This window comes from Notolabrus celidotus, chromosome 2 (assembly GCF_009762535.1).
Source record: "Notolabrus celidotus isolate fNotCel1 chromosome 2, fNotCel1.pri, whole genome shotgun sequence".
NCBI classification, from domain to species: domain Eukaryota; kingdom Metazoa; phylum Chordata; class Actinopteri; order Labriformes; family Labridae; genus Notolabrus; species Notolabrus celidotus.
The window spans coordinates 14,095,188-14,117,146 of NC_048273.1; the positions used below are offsets into that span (position 1 = coordinate 14,095,188).

Below are 21,959 nucleotides of genomic sequence, written 5' to 3' on the forward strand. Positions count from 1 at the left end.
TTGTACTGTATAAGATATATGCTCATGTAAAACCATGACTAATGTTACTGCTTCTTTGCTTTTTCAGAGAAATTTAACACATACGTGACCCTGAAGGTGCAGAATGTCAAGAGCACAACCATCGCTGTGCGCGGCTGTCAGCCGTGCTGGGAGCAGGATTTCATGTTGTGAGTGCCTCTCGACATCTCTCGCGTCTTCTCCCTCTTTTTTATCTCACCATGTCTTTCTCTCTCTATCAGCCTTGGTCTTCTTCTGGAGAACTGTCAGTACAATGTTGCTTAATTGGGGGACAGTCTTTGCAGCTTCATGTTGACTCCTCAATTCTTACTAGTCTTCACTCTTTACATCTAGAAAACATCGACTTGACTTACTCCTTTTACACGTTTTCTTTTCACTTCCCTCTCATTTAAAGCACATCTGTTGTTTACTGAGCCTTTTCCCTCCAGTTGTTCAAATCATTGCTGCCTGTCACACAAGTCTTGTTAAGGCGAGGCTCACAGACAAACAACTGAACACCTACAGGCACATCAAGAAAGAAACCAATAAATGAATCAATTGAAGGGTTCAGTTAAGCCCATAGACTGATTAAACCATTTTAGATGCCCCCCATTGGTGTCTGGGAGAAGTGCAATTATGGTGGCCACCACATTGGAAAAGTTGACTCAAACTAACTTTTGATAAACCTAGAAACCGGCAAAGAAATGGAGCTGTGGCCGGCCTTCAGCATCCTGGCAAACAGCTACAATGGCCCACCTATCCATCAGATCAGGCATGCCCTTAATTGTGCAGATGTATGTATAACTCTTACACCTTCTTAATATTATCTAAACAATTGAGTCAAAAAAGTCCTCCCACATGCAGAGTGTACAAATAAAGAAGCAAGCTACAGGCCCATCTTTGTTGAACCAGACTGTAGCATTTTATGTACACTGAATTTATGTAGCAGTTTCTCCAGTCTTCTGACCACTCAAAGTACTTTCACATTTACATGTCACATTCACCCATTCACACCATATTCATACACTGGTGGCAGAGGCTGCTCTGTAAAGCACCCATTGGCACACTGCTGGCTCAGCCACCAGTGGCAGTTTGGGGTTTAAGTGTCTTGCTCAAGGAGACAGTGGACAGTGGGACCTGAGATCGAACCCCCAACTTCCCAACTCAAAGATGACAGACTAACTTTAAACATGTTTAATTTTGCTGTAAAAACAGGAATTTTAACATGAGACCTAATCAGGATTCATCAGCTTTTGCAGCCAACATCAAGTGGACCCTAAAGGAGCAGCAGTTTGTGGACTTCAGCACTGACTTCAATTTTCAACACCAGACATTGGTGTTTGGTTAAGCCCAGAGTTTGAAGATAAAAGCAGGCATCCAAAAGTGAAAAATAAAATGTATTTCCAGGTAATTTTCATCAAAGTATAATTTGGGTCTAAAGACTACAAGTTGTAAAAATGAAACATGGGAGGGTGTGGAGTTAGAAAAAAAACTGAGCTTACCAGACATTCTTGGTGAGATACAAACCTTAGCTACAGGCTTGCAGCCAGAGGTTACATCAGCTGCTAGAAGCAAACACAACAAAATCTCTCACCTGCATCCAATGCAAATAACAAAAATAACTTTGTATGATAGTTAAAAGCTTTTTATCGATTAATTAAGTGTTGCATTGAAATTGTTGCCTAAATTTTTAATTGTTTCATTAAGTTGTTGCTGTTGGCATTTTAATTGCAGTGTGCATATTATTGTCCTGTTACATCTCAAATCTTATGTGACACAGCAAAGGGAGACCACTTCTTCTCAACTCAGGATAATAGACAATCTGAAGAGTACACAAATGCAAAATAATTCAAGTCGCATTGTAGGCTTTGTTGCCACTTCAGGGATTTGTGAAATGTGTAACTGTACAGTGTAAGTGCGCAATGACACACAAGTGTAATCCTGATTTGGTGGAGTACTTTTTAAGTGTTCACACAACTGTTTTCTCTCTTTTCTTCTTGCTCTGGTTTTCCTTGCACTGCAGCTTTTGAGTTCAAAAATATATTTTACCCTCAAAGGGTAAAACATGAATTATAAAGTATTCAAACTTAAAGGTATTTCAAATCTGTTACCTGTTTGTTGTCAACCTTGTTAGGTAAGGTACATTGCTAAAAACAAAGTCAGCATCAAGTGTCAATATCAGCAGTCAGATGCACAGCAGTATTGATTTATAAATAGTTCCAAATAAATAAGTAATGAATACCGTTAATTCACAAGAACAGAGCTGCTACCTCAGGGGGTCAAATCTTCAGGCCACTGATGTTGTGCCTCACAGGGCAGCGAGTTCAGCTGTGACATTTATGCTCCCTCAGAGAAGTTATTTTTTGCCCACTTACCCCCGCTTCCTCTCTGCCTCTGTCTCTTTGAAGAGTGAGGGGGTGACATAGCACCTGGGATGTCTGAGCTGCTCCACCAGAGTTCACACACCTCAGTGTAGATGGTTTCTCCAGGCTTCCTTACACCTTGTACTGTAATTCCAAAGCTTGCTATATAAAAGTCCAACAAAACAGATATTAAGACTTGTTTTGTATTCTCACCGTTTATATATGCTGAAGTAAAATCATGCACATTATTTTTCCCCCTTCTTTCCATCCCTATTTTTCTTCATCCTGCCACTATCTTCTTCTCCCCTTTCCCCTTCTTGAGGCACAAGCCATTCAGCCTTTTGCAAAAGCACTCCCTCTGCTCCTCAGAAAGCAGAAGATGCAGTTTAATATAAAAGCTGTGGCTATTTTTAGCTTTTGATTCACATAAGACAGTCCGTGGCCTTGAGTAGACGCACTGTTGGACTATGAGAGAGCTGGTGAGATGATAATCTGAGTCACTTGACAAACCCTATAGTCCAGACCTCTGCTGTATACACTGTTGGTGAGTGCAGCTTGATGGAGAACAGGGATGTATGAAGTTCACTTTTGTTTGTCTTACACTGATACGGATAGTGTCTGCTGTTGTCCAATCCAAGCTCTCTCTTGCATCCTGCTGGCAGCCTGGTTGACAATCACCTGCTCGCTCTGTCTTCATGCTGAATGACTCATTTCCCTCAGCAGATTGAATCACAGTGCATATCCATCACCAGATTTAACGCAGCCCTTGAAGGAATAGACTGTATATCTGTTGAAAACCCACTGCACACTGACATGTCTGTATGCAAGTCTGTCTCCGCACAACTCATTATGACTGAAGTATTTTAATCTCTTTCCTCTGCCTTTTCCTAACTCATTTTTTCCATTCTTTATCCCTCTCTTCCTCTTTCTGCTGAGCAGTGAGATAAACCGCCTGGATTTGGGTTTAACAGTGGAGGTATGGAATAAAGGGCTGATCTGGGACACCATGGTGGGCACCTTATGGATACCCCTGAGCAGCATACGGCAGTCCAATGAGGTACACTCCCTTTCTCTCACTGACTCAGACACCCAGCTGTGGATTTGATTTGCTCCACGTACTGTGCGTGTTCACCCATACTCCCATCTGAATGATAAATTAATGCAATTAATAGAATAACCTTATAAGCATATAGGTTATAGATTCATTGTTACTTTAATTAATACCACAGTGTGGGACCACGAAATGTCTTTAAGCTTTTTGAAATATTTTCTGTCTTTAGTATTATCCACATTGAATCTTTTGAACTGGTTATGTAAATTCATATTTGAACTGATTTAAGTATCAGAGCTGCATTAAAGCTGGGGTTGATAGTCAGATTTAGATACACTTTTTGTTATACTGGTTAAAATGATCTGTATGTCCCGATGGCAATCAATACATAATGTGTTCTTAAAAAAGAGCGAAAAAAAGCTGTTATCTACAGCCAGAGTAAACCTGGGAAAACACCAACCAATCCCCACCTTTAGGGTCCAATTTTTATAAACAAATCAAATCCCATCCTGCCGTTCTGCCTGCCTCCTGCACGTACATTTCCCCGGCGTGCACTCCCCATCTCCTGCCTCTGCTTCCCCTGCCTCTATTTACTGCCCCTCTCGCTCGACCTCGGGCCTGTCCCCTCTGACCCGATGAGGTGCTTTGCTCAGGACTGTAGTTCGGATCAGAGTCTAAAAAGCTCTCACCACGGGGGCTCTGACAAGCAAAAGAATGAATGACATTCAGTAAGTCCTACAAAAAATGTAGATGTATTGTAGCGTCAGCCCGGACGCTGTAGGGATGACGAGTCGATTCGTGAACACGTTGATTTTTAATAACCAGTCACTGTCGGCCATGATCACGCCAACCAACAAAGCAACAATCAATGTTTGAATGAATGATGAACTTCTCCTCTTGTCTCTCCTCTCTCCCGCTCGCACACTCTACAGCTATCCTGATGCCTTCACTAACTTTCAACACTGTAGGAATTAAGAACATCTACACTAAACACATTTAACAAACAGTAGAGCTGTTACAGTATTATATGTATTATAACTTTTCTCCTGATATCGTGTCACCGGTACAACTGGATAATGCTAGCATGACAGTTGTGAGTACTAACAATAACCATGTTTGTTTGTGTTTTTAACTTTCACTATGATAATGGTTTGGTGAGGACCGGTTTTGAATCAGTCACGATCATATGGTCGCGGGGGCGTCCTTTTGGAGGAGGGGGAGGGGTTGGACAGAGTCCTGAGGAAATGCTACATTCAAACCAAGCAGCAACCTCCGGTCTCAAACGCTGAAGCCCATGCGGAAGCGTTATAAACTGCAATACATCGAGAATCCGCTTGAGGCTGGCTGCAGAAACACCGGAAACCACATAGACATGAATGGGAAAAAGATGATCTTTGCAGCATTAATAAACATGTTTACAGCCTTGTTCAAAAAACGGCTTTGTTCTCTACGAAGCTAATCTCTCTATCGCCACACACTGTACGGGGGGTGAATTTTTTTCTAACGTGACGGTTCACAAACTCGTAATGCTTTTATGAAACATATTGTATTTGAAATAATCATTTATTAAATAGCTGGAAGTAATTATTGGTTTGGCTTGATACTGATGCTTGAGATAGCGTTTTTTCAATTCATGGTTAAACTTCAAATTTAAAAAATTGGTCGAAACATCTGACTTTTTTTGCAGAAAATAAGATACCAATATGAACCAGTCTGATTCTAGACCTAAGAGGTCAATATCTCAGCAAAAAGTGTGGAATTATGGGCAAACTGCAAGACAGATTCTCTTGAGTCCCAAAATACTGCATGTCAAACTAAATGTAAAGGTATAGAAGTGAAACATTAAATTTAGATGTCTTTGGACTTTGTTGCTGATCTGGTGCCCTTCATGGCACTGACACTAAAGTGTTGTTAAGTTAGCACCCACTGAGAAGGTTACGTTGTGCATGCACAAACAAGATAAAGTAATTTGAGGCAAATGTATAATGAATAGAATATTGTTATAGTTATCTTTCTTTTTCCAGGAGGGTCCAGGTCAGTGGCTGACCCTGGACTCCAATGCGATCATGGCTGAGAATGAGATCTGCGGAACCAAAGACCCAACCTTTCACCGGCTGCTGCTCGACACCCGCTTTGAACTGCCACTAGGTCTGTCTTTTTTATCCAAGTTATATTTATTCCATCTGGTTAATTGTGCAAAAATGTTATGTTTTCTTTACATAAGTTAGATTTTGCATATTTGGCTATTCTCCAATTAAATGAAAAACAGCCCTGTGATCCTCTATCACTACCCCACTGAGCAAAATTGGTCTGGCCCGGTTCTGGCCAACAATACCTTAGACTGGCCAACATACCGCAAAGAATGACGGACCTTAGGTGGCCCAGATATAGTTTGCCAGAGACGGCCCACACACGGGCCAGCTTAATCACAAGCTCAACCTTAATCGGCCCAGATGCGGCATGGACAGATCTGGGCCACATAAACCAAGCCACGATCGGGCCAGATGTGGCATGCCATCATATATACAATGCCATCATTGCCAGACCTGGCAAACATCCGGTTGACATACCACTTGCAATGCCTGCAGTCAGCCAGCAGTGCCGGCTTGACACCAGATCTGGCACAGACCTATCTGCTATGTGGGACCACTTATAGTCCCCCCACTACGTCCTTTTCGAACAAGCACTAACACTACCTCTAGGGCTGTTTCTTTATGGTTAAAGTATGCTAAGTATGCTCTGAGAGCAACAGTTGGCAAGACCACCATAACAATGGAGCAATTATCTGCCTTGGAGCTCTCTATCCTCGTCCTTGTCCATGTTGCTTACTTGATGAATTTCAAAATCAACCTTGAAAATGTCTTTTATATAAAACCAATTTAGCAAGAATCCTTTGTCTGTTCTTGAGCTTTCATCCACAAGAAGTCCTTGGGTCCACAGAAAAAAACATATTTCAACATTAACGATATCATGAAAACTTGACCACTGAGGAATTCAAGGAATATGTGATAGAATCAAAGTCTGGAGATTAGCCACCGTTTCAAGTGATTTTATTACTTTGTCAATCTTTTACCATCACTCACTTTTAAGACTATCTGTTACTATGACAGTAAAGAAACTAGAATGTGACTGCTTTGGGACTCATCCTGGGGAGGCTATAAAGAGACATGTTTTTATCATCCAATATTTTATGAACTCATTAAACTGAAATGCTGCTTTTTGTGTTTTTTGCTGAAGACATTCCAGAAGAAGAAGCAAGATACTGGGCCAAGAAACTTGAACAACTAAACGCCATGAGAGATCAAGATGTAAGAACTTAATTCTCCCTCATATTCCCATCACTGTCCCTGCACCATCTGTCAACTATATTTTCTCATATATTTATTTCTTCCTCTATTGCTTTTTCTTTCATAACCCCTCTCCTTTTTTTTTTTACTTTTTTCTGTATCTTCCATATTCGCTCTAATCACACTCTATGGCTGCCAATAACAGCAGAGCTCCCAGAGTCAATATTCTTACCAACACTTTTCCTTGGAGATTTGATGGATTTTATTTCCTTCAATGTCTGTTGTTGTTTTTCTCTTGCAGTATGCCTATCAAGAAGAACAGGAGCGACCCCTCCATGCACCGACCACACAGTGTTGTGAGTGTTAAAAAACACTTCTGCATCCAATTCTGCCATCCCCCCCCCCCCCCGCTGGGTTCTTTTAATGTTGCCACGTTTTCCTCACCTCCCTCCTACCAATGGTTTCCCCTATACTGAGAATGAAGCTTCTCAGGAAGTCAAATGAGGCTGATAGATGAAGCTAATGATGAAGGGAGGGAACACCAGAGTGACTTTTAGGTGTTGGCTGTGTGATGAATGTGATCGGACACACACCACCCTGTCTGTCTGTCTGTCTGTCTGTCTGTCTGTCTGTCTGTCTGTCTGTCTGTCTGTCTGTCTGTCTGTCTGTCGGTCTGTCTGTCTGAAGAATTGGTTGGTGGCATGATGCGTGTGTGTGTGTGTGTGTGTGTGTGTGTGTGTGTGTGTGTGTGTGTGTGTGTGTGTGTGTGTGTGTGTGTGTGTGTGTGTCTGTGTCTGTGTGTCTGTGTGTGTGTGGAGATGCAATTAGAAATGTGTTTCCTCTTCTTTGTTAAGTAACCAAAGCCAGCAGCATTTGCTTTTCTTGACTTCCACACATGTACATTCGCACTCACACACACACACACACACACACACACACACACACACACACAACATATGCTCACACGTGTGAATCTAATTATTTCTCAGGGTCTCAGGGTTGCAAATCTCTGCATGTTTGCTCGCCTGGCCTTGCAGCCTTCCAGTGTCTTTAATTTATGGTCCAAACCTAATTTGGTTTCCCAACCCTTTATCTTCTCACAGGTAATTGGAGTCTGTGGGGAGATCAGCAAAGTAAGTTTCTTTCATGCACATCTGCCACTGACTGAGAGTAATTCTGTATTCATCTTCCATGTTTCACTTAATGTTATGAGCTCCTTGTTTACACCATTAGCTGCCACAAGAAAAATAATATTTCGCCCACACGTCTTCTCTGAATTTCCCTTAAGATCGTATCAATTTTCTCATCATGGGTATAGAGCTAAGCTGTAAAAACAAGTAAAATGTTACAGTAAATTAAGCTCTATATTGTTTGTCCAATCCACTGGGGAGTAGGGTTTGTGATCCCCTCCCTTTCAAAATCATGTGACCTTACTTTTAAACTTAATGGAAGATTTACTCACGAGAATCACAATAGTTCAGCTGACAGAAGATCTGAAAAATATGATGCCTTTATCTTAATTGCCTTCAGTCAATGCAATGCATTGAGGGCAACAACTTAACATAAAGCAGTGATTGGTGCCGAAAATGCCTCAAGACTATTTTTCCTCGGGTCTTGCAGCTCAGATATATTATCATGTTGGATGACATTGAGGCAGAATCATAGACTGTATAAAATATGGACATAGTATCCGTGACATCACCCATCTGTTCCTGAGCGCTGTTTTGAAGCCAATCGATGGCGGCAGCCATATTGGAAATGCGGAACTCAACCAGGCAGAGTGTGACGTAAAGTGTTCCTGGCCGGGAGTCAAGTCAGTCATGTCCTTATTTGGGCAAAAACTCGGAATCTTAATATCTTCTTAACCGTCGCGTTAGAAAAAAATTCACCCCCATACAGTGTGTGCCAATAGAGAGATTAGCTACGTAGGGCCAAGCTGTTTTTTGAACCAGGCTGTAAACATGATTATTAATACTGTAAAGATCGTCTTTTTTGAATTGGTGTCTATGTGGTTTCCGGTGTTTCTGCAGCCAGGCTCAAGCAGATTCTCGATGAATTGCAGTTTATAACACTTCCGCATGGGCTTCATATTTTGAGACTGGAAGTTGCCGCTTGGGCAGAATACACAATTTAAAAACCTGGAAAAAGGCCAGAACTACTTAACCATGTTATATAGGCTAACTTTGTTCAATTAATTAAACAAATCTGTTTTTCAATTTACAATAGAAAAGACACTTTGATTTGACAATAGTAAAATAAGCTTATTATTGATTTTTGTAGGGAGAGGCAAATAAAAAACGAATATAAAAAAGGAGAATATCAGCTGTCCGGGGCGTATCCAGTTTTTTGACAGGGGAGGCTCAACTGCTGCACTGACACACGCAGGGGTGGAAGTCACACATTAATATAGCTAAAGAAACATGTTCACTTACATTTTGTGAAGGTTAAGATATCATTACTTTGGGGAAAGAAAAGGTGCTTTTGTCTATTTTGTCAGTGTGCCTCCCATCTCTGAAACTTATTTTCAATTTTGCATGTCAGACCCTGCCTGGTATCATCAATTGTGCTAAATCCCAACATCATACATTCAAACATGGAGGCCATGTTAATTTTTTCCACCATAAAAAAAATTGCAGAGTACAAATAACATCCATCATTCTCTCCTGGTTATGCTGTCTCAATTTGTCCTATCTTCCCACTGTGTTTATGCAAACAGACGAGGATCCAGACAGTGCTGTGGATGACAGAGACAGTGACTACCGCAGCGAAACCAGTAACAGCATCCCACCTCCCTACTACACCACCTCTCAGCCAAATGCTTCCATGCACCAGTATCCCATGAGGCAGCAGCAGTACAGAGACTCCTACAACGATGAAATGCAAGACTTGGACTACGACCACAGAGCCATGAGGTACAGCACCCTACAGCCACTATGTAGCCACAGCTGAAACCAAGTGTTTTCTTTTCATGAGATTACCATGGCAGGTTATGAGGAACAGGAGGAAAAGTTTTACTTTACAGGTCAAGAGGAAGAAAAAGGCTGTTTATGTTAAATATTTATAATAACAGAGACTTTCCACAATAGTGTCATCTTGAATCTAGCATCTATCCCAGAGACAGCTCAAGCCCTGGGGTCTTGTTTTGTCTCACTGTATTGTTCATGGTAACATGTTGTCCCACTGTGCTCTCCTCCTCTAGAGAATAACCCTGGCCTGAGTGTATACACGCATGCTGGGGCGTGCAGTTCTTGTATACAGGTCATATATGAAGTGGGCCTTTGTGGTTATCTTTCCTGTAAATGAGTGTGTGAGCATGTGTGAATGCGTGCGTGTGTGCCTGCATCTGTGTGTGCATGTTGACTGTGTTAGCGTCACAAACCCCTTGTGATCTCCCTTGTTGAAGTTTTTTTTAAGAAAATAGTAATATTTCTGGACATGACAGTATTTCTGAATATTTTTGGAATTGTTTTCAGAGTTTGCTGCTCATAAAAGCTGAAACAGAGAGTTTCACTTTCTTACTTGGTGAGATTCAAATGTGTTAGAGAAAACTTAAAATGCTCAACTTCTGGAGCTTTTGTGCAGACATCTAAAGAATGATTCTGCATTTTCTTTTAGTTTGCCTTTAAACAGTAGTCAGGATTTTTTATGAACATTGGAAGAGGTTTTACTTGCTGTAATCAGTCCATTAGGAGATACCCTCCTTTGGCTTCTATGTTAATTATAGTGCAAAGTTCATATGATCTTTTTGGTACAAAAGTATAAAAAGCAATTTAGGAGCCTCGTCTGCTGTTATCAGACACCTACAGTATATCCTCTTGGAGCCACAGCCAATTTTTCTGGGCTTCACATCGCTTGAATTACTGATAAGGGATTTTCTGGCTGAATAACTTAAGATTTGAGAACTGATTAAAAGTGTCAAAACAACATGTACGACTGAATCTAGCTGAATGTTATGTAAATGTATGTTTATAGAGACTAATACAAAACTTAAATAGTCATCAGATGATGACATATAGGTCCAAGGATTGCTTTATGGCCAGTGCATTCCACCCCTACATGGTCTGTTGTTTGATGCATACAGTAACTATCTGCAGAAACACATGATTTTCTGATTCTGTGTAGCAGAATCTGATAACAAATATTACTTAATGATATATCAATTCACAAGGGCACACAAATACCTGATTTATTATAATAACTGGGACTGCTGAAGCCTCTAAAGAACTAACTCCTGCACAGAATAAGCACATTAGAATTTGTCCCAAATCTGTTATATTGCGAGCCCAAGAAGATTTTTTGGACTTGTTTGAACAGAATGAATGATCACAGCATGCAGAACTTGCATCAATGTTCATATGAACCCTGACTGCTGTTCAAAGACAGGCCGTAAATCCTGTGAATGTTTTTCAAAGCCTTGCAGTGCAGAGGTTCAGTGTGGTTAGAGCTTTTATTTAAAACATTTGCACTGAGCTCTACTGATGCTCCTCTCCCTACTCTCCCCTCCTCCCTACCTCCTCCCTACCTCCCTCCCTACTCCTCTTACCAGACGCTATGATAGTTTAGACTCGGCCACCAACGGGCGCAGCGATATCGACTCAGGCTCAGGGTCGAGCCGGCGCACCAGCCGTCAGTATTCTCTAGACAGTAGGCATTCACTGTCCGATAGGTGGGTCTCTGTACCTCCTCCCCAACTCCTCCTGCTCTTCCTTCTTCCTGCTCCGGCCTGTGACTCCGTCTCGCTGTGACGTCAGTGGTGGACTTGTCCTGTCCTCCTCGCTCACTGTGCTTGCATGCATGCGCTCTTTACCCTATCTCTCTATATGTATATTCTATACTTTTTTATAGAACATTTCTGGTCCTGCATCTACTGTGTCCCTGGTGAAGAATCACAAATCAAGTGATGTATCATACTCATCCTCACAATTTGAGACTGTAAATCTGATGCAGTTTTGTGCTTATTTGTGTGGTTAAGAGACCGATGAGATGTGTGTATGCATGGGCTGCGTCGTACAATCAAAGACAGGGAGGTTAATTGTTGGTTGGAGTTAGTAGAGGCCTGTGTGAATCTGTATGTGTTGTTGCAACAACCTGCTATTACAGCCTCATCCTGTAAGTGAGACCTAAAGAAGAGCCCTGTCTTATTGTAATTGTCACATACTTGGTGATTATACACATTACATTTTCACTTATGAGACAGCGCGACAACTTCAACCGAATAACAGGGCTCTATAAGAGAGGCCGAGATATGTTGGGTTCATTTTCATCTTAGTGTTACCTTGTTGTTTCGATATTTGCTAGCAGAGGGCAGACATGTATTCCGACTCAGCATTATGCAAGCCATTTGTCACCGCCTGTGTCAGTCTTTGTGTTGGACCAGAGCGAGATTGTGAGATAGATGATAAATAGAGAGGAACAGCTCTGTCGTGGTTGAGTGTTTACGTGTGCGTTCAGCTATTCTTGTGTATTCCCTCTGGCTCACAGCCCAAAGCCGTTATACATTTCTCTTCTTTACTGCCCCTGCACCAAGCATTATTGAACGAACATGACCACCACCACAAGAGTCTAAAACAATAAAGTGCAAGTGTGAGTCGGTGTGTGTGTGTGTGTGTGTTTGTGTGCGTGTGTGCGTGTGTGTGTGTGTGTGTTAGACATTGTATTAGCATGTGTCTCAAATCTCTCTCTGAGTCATGGTCTGTCTAAATGTCTAATAGCCTCATTCATCACTGCAGGTAAATATTATTCATACATTTATCTGCAGAAAGAGGACGCTTTTTGTTCTGCCAGACTAATAAGTTACCCTAAACCTCTCCAGGTTCACTCTCTTTTATCTGAATAATTCTATTTATACCTCTTTGTTTGGTGTTTCTGTATTAAGTTGTGTGTTAACTAGTATCCATAGTAACCTTTTTTATTTCTAAAAAGGTAATTGCAGTTATGTAGATGCATCACAAGCCTTAAACTCCCTGCCCTGAGTTTTTTATTGGCTGTTTTAAAGTCACTCCTCTTTTCCCAGTAGTTAGCTGTCACCCTCCCTGGCCCCCCAACACAAATTCCTCAAGTGTCCCCATACTCCTGATTGTTTAAGTGTGGGTTCTCCTTTAGCTTACCTTTCAACCTGTGTGTGTTTGTAACTTGTATCTGTATCTCCCCCTTCATTCAGCCCCTCAGACAGTCGGTACGCCTCGTCAGGCGAGTTAAGCCGAGGCAGCTCTCAGCTCAGCGAGGGGTTTGTTCCAGAGGACGGCGGGAGTTTGCGAGGTTCAGAGTTCTATGATGAGAACGACTCGTACCACTCCTGCCACTCCTCCGTCAGCTACGGCAAAGAGGACTCACCTGGCTGGGAAGGCGAGGACCCTCAAGGTGTCTACAGCGACGATGGAGGCTACCTCAAAGATGGAGGGGAAGAGGGGGCCCTGTATGCGGATGAAGAGGGTGAGATATACGTGGAGGAAGAGGGAGAGTACAACTATGAAGATGAAGAGGAGATGCCTTATGAGGAGGATGAAGATATGTTTCCACTTGACGGTGCACTCAGTGAAGATCAGGAGCCACCCTATATCCCCACTCCCACGAGCACTGCCCCCACCTTGTTGCCCACCCCTGATACTCTGTCCTCCACTAGACCCCCTCTGGAGAAACAGGCATCATTACATCAGCAGAAGCCAGCCCAGGATCAGCTCCAGCCCCCCAGCACTGCCCCTGGTCTACCTTTACAGACACAGGACAACAAGCTTCCCCCTTTCAGCCCCCTTCCAGAATCCACTATGCCTCCATATGCACCCATCGAGCCAGAGCTGTCTACCATGGATACATTCCCCCCCGAGACACCGCCGCGAGTTCCAACGCCAGACACAGAGTTCCTGGAGCTTGAGCCAAAGTTTGAGCTGCCACTGGAGGAACCTCCACTCCCTGAACAGCCTCCAGTGGAGCCTGAGAGTATCCCTCCGGCACCTGAAGAGAAAATAGAGCCAATTGTTCCAAGGTAAACACAGTATGTTCTCTGTCAGCTTCTGAGAGGAATAACACGCTCCCACACTCTGTCAACACTACACATAGCTTCATTAGCAACATTTTGTACACAGATGTTAATCCGACAGTTTACTCAATTAACAATGAGCTCACACTTTACATGGTCACGTTCAGCAACCAATGCGGACCACTCGGCCAATTATCCCAATGAGGATCATAGCAAACATACCTCAGTAAGGTGTTGTGATAGAGCTGGTATAAAAACTATTATCAAACTATTTCACTCAACATGTTTCTCTGATACATGCATTTGTTAAAAAGTTGCAAAACTACTTTGACACTAGCTTGATTGAAAATGCGTATACCATAGTTTTTGTTCCAATAAAAGGGCTTCAGCTATTTTGTAAGACATCCCCCCTCAGTTAGAGGGTTTGTGATAGTCACATAAAAAAGAATGATCACACTTGAAGCTGCTGATGGTCGTCATGATATAAACATCAGTTCTGAGAGAGATTTCTAATGTCAACACTACTCCTCTCCTCTCTGCTCCCGTAACCCCGCCCACAAAACTCAACTCAAACATTATTTATAGAGCACGTTTAAAACAACCGGGGTTGACCAAAGTGCTGTACAGATCAAAAAAAGCACAAATGACAAACATAGCATAAAATACTATACTAAAATACAATACTAAAGTACGTAAACAGTGCAAATGTATCATAAAATAAGATAGAGTAAAATAAATTAAAATTGAATTAAGATTATGCCAGATGTCCACTCAACCTCGATTAAAAGCCAGGGAGAAAAGGTGAGTCTTAAGAGAGGATTTAAAAATCTCGATTTTTTCCCGCAGAGCAGATATGTTGGGGCAGGTTGTTCCAGAGCTGAGGAGCAGCCGCCACAAAGGCTCGTCGTGCGTGTTCTATGAGGAAGTAGTGACTCCCCAGCTAATCAGGGCGACGTAGTGGGGCCACCACTCGACCAATCAGGACAGATGGTTGGGGATTAGCTATGATTGGTCCGTCATAACAGGAACAAGGGGAATAATAACATTGCCTTATACATAGGCATGAGATTTCACGATAGTCTCAAATTACTCCACTTACCGATGAGTACCGATGGGTTTTATGACCTTTTTTCCAAACCCAGCTGAAAAAAAGTAATGTTTTTGACACCATTCCTACCAACAGCAGCTTTAAAGCAGCAGGAGCACAAGTATTCTGACTTTGACTCCAGGGTAACGGTTTTGCCCAAAAATGTTGGATCCTATATTTCTGACATCTTAATAACTGATCACATCTTGTGTTCTTCTTTGATCTGCTAACCAGATAGTTATCTCAATAACCACTTTATCGTTCACATATATATGAACAACTTTTTGAATATGCTCCTTCTAACATCCTTTCAGCTTTCCAAAAAGAGAAATAATGGAACCTGGTCCAGCCAGAGCCAAATCGAACTGGCTTAGACTTTACAGCAGAGTACGACTACAGCTGCAGGAGGTAAGGCCTTCCTGTTTCTTTGCATGTCTCTGTGCATGTAGTTGTGCATTTGTAGAATCTGTGTTGAGTAAAGCCTTGCCTCTTAAAAGATGGTGATGTGTCTTTGCTTTAAATATTAATGCTACTGTTTGACTCGTTGCATCAGCTCCTGCATGCCCTACTGTTACTGTGTTTTTCCCAGTTTTTGGTTATTGCTGTGCATTATATAATTGTCTTGTGTTAATTTGATGGTTTCTGTTTACCCCTTGTACCGTTTTGCCGTTTCATTATTTTCTTTTCAGTTGTTTGCCATCCTCGTAGCGATTTGCATGTTGTCCATTCTGATTACCCTTGGCTGGAGCAGACGCTCAGGTGGGTGTAGCCGGTAGTGTGTTAATCATGTTGTGTGAATACTTTGTGGCTCATTTATTAGCATTGAGAGCCATGCTGTTGTAAGCCTGATAAGGCATTTATGAAACCTGAAGATTAGAACATTAGAGTCTTTTTCTGTGTGTCATTGTGACGTGAGCAAAGGCTGTGTGTTGTTGTTTGATCATGCAGACAAAGATCATGTCTTTCAATTAAAGAACAGATAGAATTAGAGTTATTAAAAAGATTACACAAATGGCCATCTGGCTGTATTCTAGTCCTACTGTGATTGTTAAACACAGAGAATTCATTTGATGTTAACAATCACAACACTCAGACAGACTGAGCTCAGTGAGACCACTCTCTTGATCTTCTATCCTCTACTTTTACCATAGTTCTTTATTTATTTGTGATTAATTCAAATACTTGCAGTCATTGTGGTTACAGCTACTAGTCAATATGCTACCATAAAGCGGTTCTTTATGCAGTAAAAGCCGGTTTTTAATTCTCTTTATATAGAACAATAAGACAAACACTATGCTACAGCTCTTATGACCATCATCTTGTTTCTCCTTTTTCTACAGGCAAGAGGAGAAAGTGTTGGAATTGCCTCTTTGCTGTTAAGAGCAGGGTAAGTGACCATGACACTGTTACTACTACAGTCATTGGAAATCCATAAGTTGCTCAGCATAAGGCCAGTAGCTTTAAAGTCTGAATTGTCTAATTGATTAATTGCGTTAAAGTTCTTGTTCACAAATGTAGCTGAATAAAATGCTGGTGCTGAGTCCTGGTCTGAGTATGTTCTGTCTGCAGGATGGGTGGTGCTCTGTACAGCATAGACAGCATGCCAGACCTCAGGAAGAGGAAAGCAATGCCTCTGGTCAGAGATCTGGTGAGTTTCTCTGCTAATCTCTTTATATTCCATCCATCATTCGGCTCAGCAATCAGCACCGCCCTTTGCGAAACGTCCTCCTGTTTTTCCTTCTCTGCTTACTCTTCTCATCTTATTCTCTTTGCTTTATGGCCTTGTTTTTCTTTATTATATGTCACTCTTTTAACTCATCTTCCTCTGTCCCTCTAAGCACAGTACATCCACTCAATGAACAGACATTACAATCTCCCACTTTTAAAGCCTGGCAGGGTGAGCTGCAGAGCTGAGAGGCCACTGGCAGGGCCAGAGGTTTCCTCTGATTGACATTGATGTCTGCTCTATGCTGTCATAACACACCTTTCATTGACCCACACCACCATCATCCTCATCCCTCCCCTGACACTGCCTTATTATTAATGAGACTGTGGCAAATATAAATCCTCTGGATAAATCTGTTACTAAATGGTCTTGTATAATTACTGCCAAGACAAAGTCGTCACATTTCTACCTTTGTTAAAGCAACAGAAGTAACTAATAACAAGCACAGATACATAATCAGATTATGGATAGACACACATTGTAAACACACAATTGTTTCAGCTTTTCGAATACACAATTTTAGGAAGTTAGAGGAGAGGTTGTTAATTTAAGGAAAGCGACCTCTCCATGTAATGGATGCTGATAGAACAGATGACATTCTGTCTCATTAAATTTACTGTCACATAAATCAGTGTGCCATTTTCCCTCAACACATCTGATCCAAGCTTTACCACACACAGGTAATTAGCTCAGATGGCTGTCTTCATCATTCAAGACCACAGCCAAGTACTGACAGACAGTCAGAAACAGGTGCACAGATCTCTCTCTTCTTCGCTGTCTCTTACTCTGACAAACTGTGCGTGTCTGTGTATTTGTGACAGGGTCTCAGGTAATTGATTAGACAGAGTTTAATACTGACTGAATAGGCAGTGATCAAAGGCTTTTTCATTCCAACATCAAATACTGTTTTCTGGACTGGTTGCAGCTGCGACTTTTATTTATGATAACTACAGTATGCTCTAAAAAGAAATCCACATTTCTCATCATCTCTCCGCATTTCAAATTCTTTACAAAAAGTCCTCACTCTGTCATGCCTTTTTGTAATATTCAATCTCTTCTTTACCTCCCCCTACCCTCAACCTCCCAACCCCTTGCGCGTTCCTACAGGCTATGGTGAGTAGCACAAGCAATGTTCGTTATCTTACCACACTTTTAATGATGACATAGCAGTAAACGGATCACTTGTAAGTGGTATAGAGCTTTAAATGTGCACTTATCCCCTCTATTTTGCTGGAAGTATTAATTTTCAGACAGACAGTAATATAACACATCCTTTCATTAGCTGAACTGAGATTTGTCTTGATAAAAAATAAGATGTAAGAGGTTGGAGCTAGGAGAAATTGACCTCTACTCTTTTCTGACATTCAGTCGTTGGTTCAGAACTCCAGGAAAGCAGGCATTACCTCAGCTTTGACGTCCAGCACCCTGCACAATGAAGAACTGGTCAGTGCTTATTTGCTATTGGAACTATTCTAAAAGTCTGTCCTGCATGTTAAACATTTCCCTAACCCTCACTCTCCGATGTGCCTCTGCAGAAGAGTCACGTCTACAAGAAGACCCTCCAGGCCCTCATATATCCCATCTCCTGCACTACGCCACATAATTTTGAAGTGTGGACAGCCACCACACCCACATACTGCTATGAGTGTGAGGGACTTCTGTGGGGTATCGCTCGGCAGGGTATGCGCTGTACTGAGTGTGGAGTCAAATGCCACGAGAAGTGCCAGGATCTACTCAATGCTGACTGTCTGCAAAGTAAGTACAATTTTGCTTGTTTCGTTTCGTTTCGTTGTTATGTTGAGGCACCTGAAGAAAACATAAAAGCACGTGTGTCAATGCGGTAGAGAGTAAAGAAAAGAAAATAAGTAAAAAACATTGACTTACATATTCAGTATCAATTTTTTTAACTGTTCATTACTGTTACAAATTAGATATTTTACATAGACAGTAACACAAAAGTCTTAACAGGCACGACTAAATCAAAAATGTGCAATTATTTTAATTGAGCAATTACTGATGATTATTTTCTTGCCTATGGATCAAATACAAGGCTACAGCTAGGGGGTAGCTAGCTTAGAATTAGAAAAAGGGAATTCAGTTCAATCAGGAGAGACACAGTTTGAAGATTAAAGGTTATTTATTACAACTTAATCAGTAATGAAACTTGACAGAAATCTTTGGCGTAAGAACTCTAGGGGAATAATTTAGTGAGCGTAGGATATGTGAAACTGGCAGCAGAAGAAATCCGCCTAGAGTCCAGACACTGGTGGTGGTGGTGGTGGTGGTGGTGGTGGTTGATAAGTTCTAGGAATTGAAGTCTTGCGGAGACCAGGTGGAGATGGGGAGGTGGAGGGGTGTGCACCATCAATGCAAAAAGGAACTAGCTCGAGAGAGAGAGAGAGACACATTTAATAAGACAGCAGAAAGTTGATAGGCTGACATTAAGGGCGTGCCACTGAGCTATTGGATGACAGCCGCCTCTGATTAACCAATGACAGGTCAAGATCATGCAGCTGGAAGCGGGTTAGCTAAAGGATAGGATAGGATAGGATATTACTTTATTGATCCCCCGGGGGGGAAATTCAGTTGTTACAGCAACCCAGACATAAGTACAATCAAGAAAGAAGTTTCAATAAGTACAAAATAAGTACAATAAGTACAAAATAAGATAAAAAACAGAGTTAAACAACTGCTGTGATTACTTTTATAGTCTTCCTGTCTGAACTTTCGCCAGAGCTACATTTATTACAGAATGCCCTTATACACAGTATGAAAGAGAGTCAAAATATTAATAGAAAGAAGGAATACATTAAGATATAAATATCAGACAAAACCATGCTTGCTCCCTTAAAAGCTGTATTTGTCCTCATAGCTTTCTCCTGGCAAGAAGGTGACTAATTGTGTTTACTAACAGGTCCTCATTTTTTTGACATCAGCCTTAAACTGCCTTTTGTAGCCAACTGTATTTCTGAAATAACTTAAACACTATACAGCTAAGATGATACATTGTGTTCACATGGTACTTAGTGAGATTGTGTTTAAATCAAGTTAGTATTTCCATAGGAATTAAATCACCACTAAAATTGTCAAAGGTTTGTTTATGTCAGTGCTGCCTTTTCTAAATAATATTGCACTATCAAGCCATCTTCTTCATCTTATCTCGATTTGTCATTGCCAAGATCAGTCCTCCTCCTCCTTCTCTTCACTCCTACTTTTTCATTTCACTCGTTTTTCTTGAGAGGATATTAAAAGCCATTCATCTTTTGTTGGCATCCACCTCTCCCTCCCATCTCTCTCTCAGTCAGCACTTCAAAGCTTTGCAAATGTGTCAGCCTCTCATTCATGAAACAGTCCCATATCTGCTCCATATTCCAGATTTAGTAACAAGTGGAAATGTCATCTTCATGCAACCATGTCACCCCTATCCCCTCATATAGTATCACTTATGTTTATATTTACAGGTTTAATCATGTTTCTCTTCTTAATTTCCCTCATACCAGGAGCAGCAGAGAAGAGCTCCAAACATGGTGCAGAGGACCGAACTCAAAACATCATAATGGTTCTCAAAGACCGCATGAAGATCAGAGAGAGGAACAAACCTGAGATCTTTGAGCTCATTCAGGAGGTTTTTGCGATTGTCAAGGCCACCCATGTCACCTACATGAAGCAGATCAAACAGAGCGTGCTGGATGGCACTTCGAAATGGTCAGCCAAGATCTGCATCACAGGTGAGAGCGGAGTCAAAATTAGGGTAGTACAGTAGCTTTGAAAAGAGCTGGCAGGCACTGTAAACATCAAAGTCAGAGGAGAAGCCCACGTGTCAGGTGTTTGTGCCTATAAAAAGAGACAAGCTGGCGTTTGTATGAAGAGAGCACAGGTGGCGTTTGTGGGGCAGTAGAACAGAAGGTCAGGTGATTTGTGAGGCATCTGTTTGAATCCACGCATGCACGCACACACATGCACGCACATACGCACACACGTATTGCAATAGCTGACCAGCTTTTCATTATTTATTTCTTCTTCTTAGTGTTGTGTGCCCAGGGTCTGCAAGCGAAGGATAAAACCGGTTCCAGTGATCCTTATGTCACAGTCCAGGTGGGAAAGACCAAAAAGAGGACCAAGACCATTTATGGCAACCTCAACCCCGTGTGGGAAGAGACATTTAACTTGTGAGTCAAGACCTTTTGAAAAAATATGTGAAAGGAGTTAGAGCTTAAAATAATTACTGTTTTATCTACAAACTGAAATGTAGATCATCATTCCAGTCAATTGATTTATTGTTCAGTAAATTAAATATTAGTAGTGGAAGAAAGTGCTCATTTAAATTGTCAGAGCACAAGGAGACATGAACATGAGACCAAATAATTTTAGTTTTTGACAAAATAACAGTTGACAACCCGAAGTTTGTATTATACTTGACTATAATTGATAGTATATCTATTTCTAACAGTCCAATCATCCACCTCGAGTTGTGGCACTGATGCAGTTTAGTATACATATTTGCTCTCTGTTGATTGAATTAAATTAATTCTGTTTTCACTTTTACTATAAAATTAGTCATAATTTAATGCATCTGATAATCTTGGCCGCTTGTCAATAAATCAAATGTATTTAGTGGCTGTGTTTAACTCTGTGCATCTGTCTTTCCAGTGAGTGTCACAACTCCTCAGACCGCATCAAGGTGCGAGTGTGGGACGAGGACGATGACATCAAGTCTCGAGTGAAGCAGAAGTTCAAACGGGAGTCAGATGACTTCCTCGGACAAACTATCATCGAGGTCCGCACTCTGAGCGGAGAGATGGACGTCTGGTACAATCTTGGTGAATTGAATTTACACTTGTGTTTTACTACGAACGTGTGATTGAGGTATTTTTTCAGGAGTAGGTTTAACAGCTGAGTTCCTGTATGCCTTTTCCTCTTTACAGACAAGCGTACAGACAAATCAGCTGTGTCTGGAGCAATCCGTATGCACATCAATGTAGAGATCAAAGGAGAGGAGACGGTCGCCCCCTATCACGTGCAGTACACCTGTTTGCATGAAGTAAGTATTGTTTGTGTTTAAATGGGCAGATAATAGTACCATCCCTTTGTAGAAAGTTGTGTTTTTCTGTCGCTACTTTTATCTAAAAGGCTACTTTAGCAGAATACAATAAAAATGTCTAACCTGTTAATCTTTAAACTAGGAAACAAATGGAACAAAACAATCCCACGTAACCAAAAACACCAAAACCAATTTCCCCTCTGACAGGGCCTTAAGTGCATCTTTACAGGTTATAGTTATTCCTGTGCTTTAATATCAAGGTCTAGACTACAGTTATTGTGCTGTAGTTACCTCTCATGAAACATTCACAACATAATGAAAACCATGCTTTTAGTCTCTAATATTCAAATGCATTTGTACACTCTGTGCTGATGGCAAGTTGGGTGTTTGAGTAAAGCATTTTGTGCAGGATCATTACTTTTTTTTTTTTT

The 21,959-nt window shown here is 41.4% G+C and overlaps 1 protein-coding gene across 1 annotated transcript in view; it reads left to right on the forward strand.

The window, feature by feature from the left end:
* Positions 1 to 21,959, forward strand: part of unc13a (unc-13 homolog A (C. elegans)) — a 54,456-nt gene that overhangs the window by 4,857 nt on the left and 27,640 nt on the right. Inside the window, 18 exon segments of the mRNA XM_034704707.1 lie at positions 68 to 167; positions 3,300 to 3,417; positions 5,436 to 5,559; positions 6,649 to 6,719; positions 7,000 to 7,054; positions 7,802 to 7,831; positions 9,415 to 9,610; positions 12,859 to 13,680; positions 15,076 to 15,169; positions 16,102 to 16,148; positions 16,331 to 16,409; positions 17,595 to 17,600; positions 17,856 to 17,930; positions 18,023 to 18,242; positions 19,988 to 20,215; positions 20,515 to 20,656; positions 21,138 to 21,307; positions 21,413 to 21,528. Coding sequence (XP_034560598.1) covers positions 68 to 167; positions 3,300 to 3,417; positions 5,436 to 5,559; positions 6,649 to 6,719; positions 7,000 to 7,054; positions 7,802 to 7,831; positions 9,415 to 9,610; positions 12,859 to 13,680; positions 15,076 to 15,169; positions 16,102 to 16,148; positions 16,331 to 16,409; positions 17,595 to 17,600; positions 17,856 to 17,930; positions 18,023 to 18,242; positions 19,988 to 20,215; positions 20,515 to 20,656; positions 21,138 to 21,307; positions 21,413 to 21,528 — 2,693 coding nt within the window.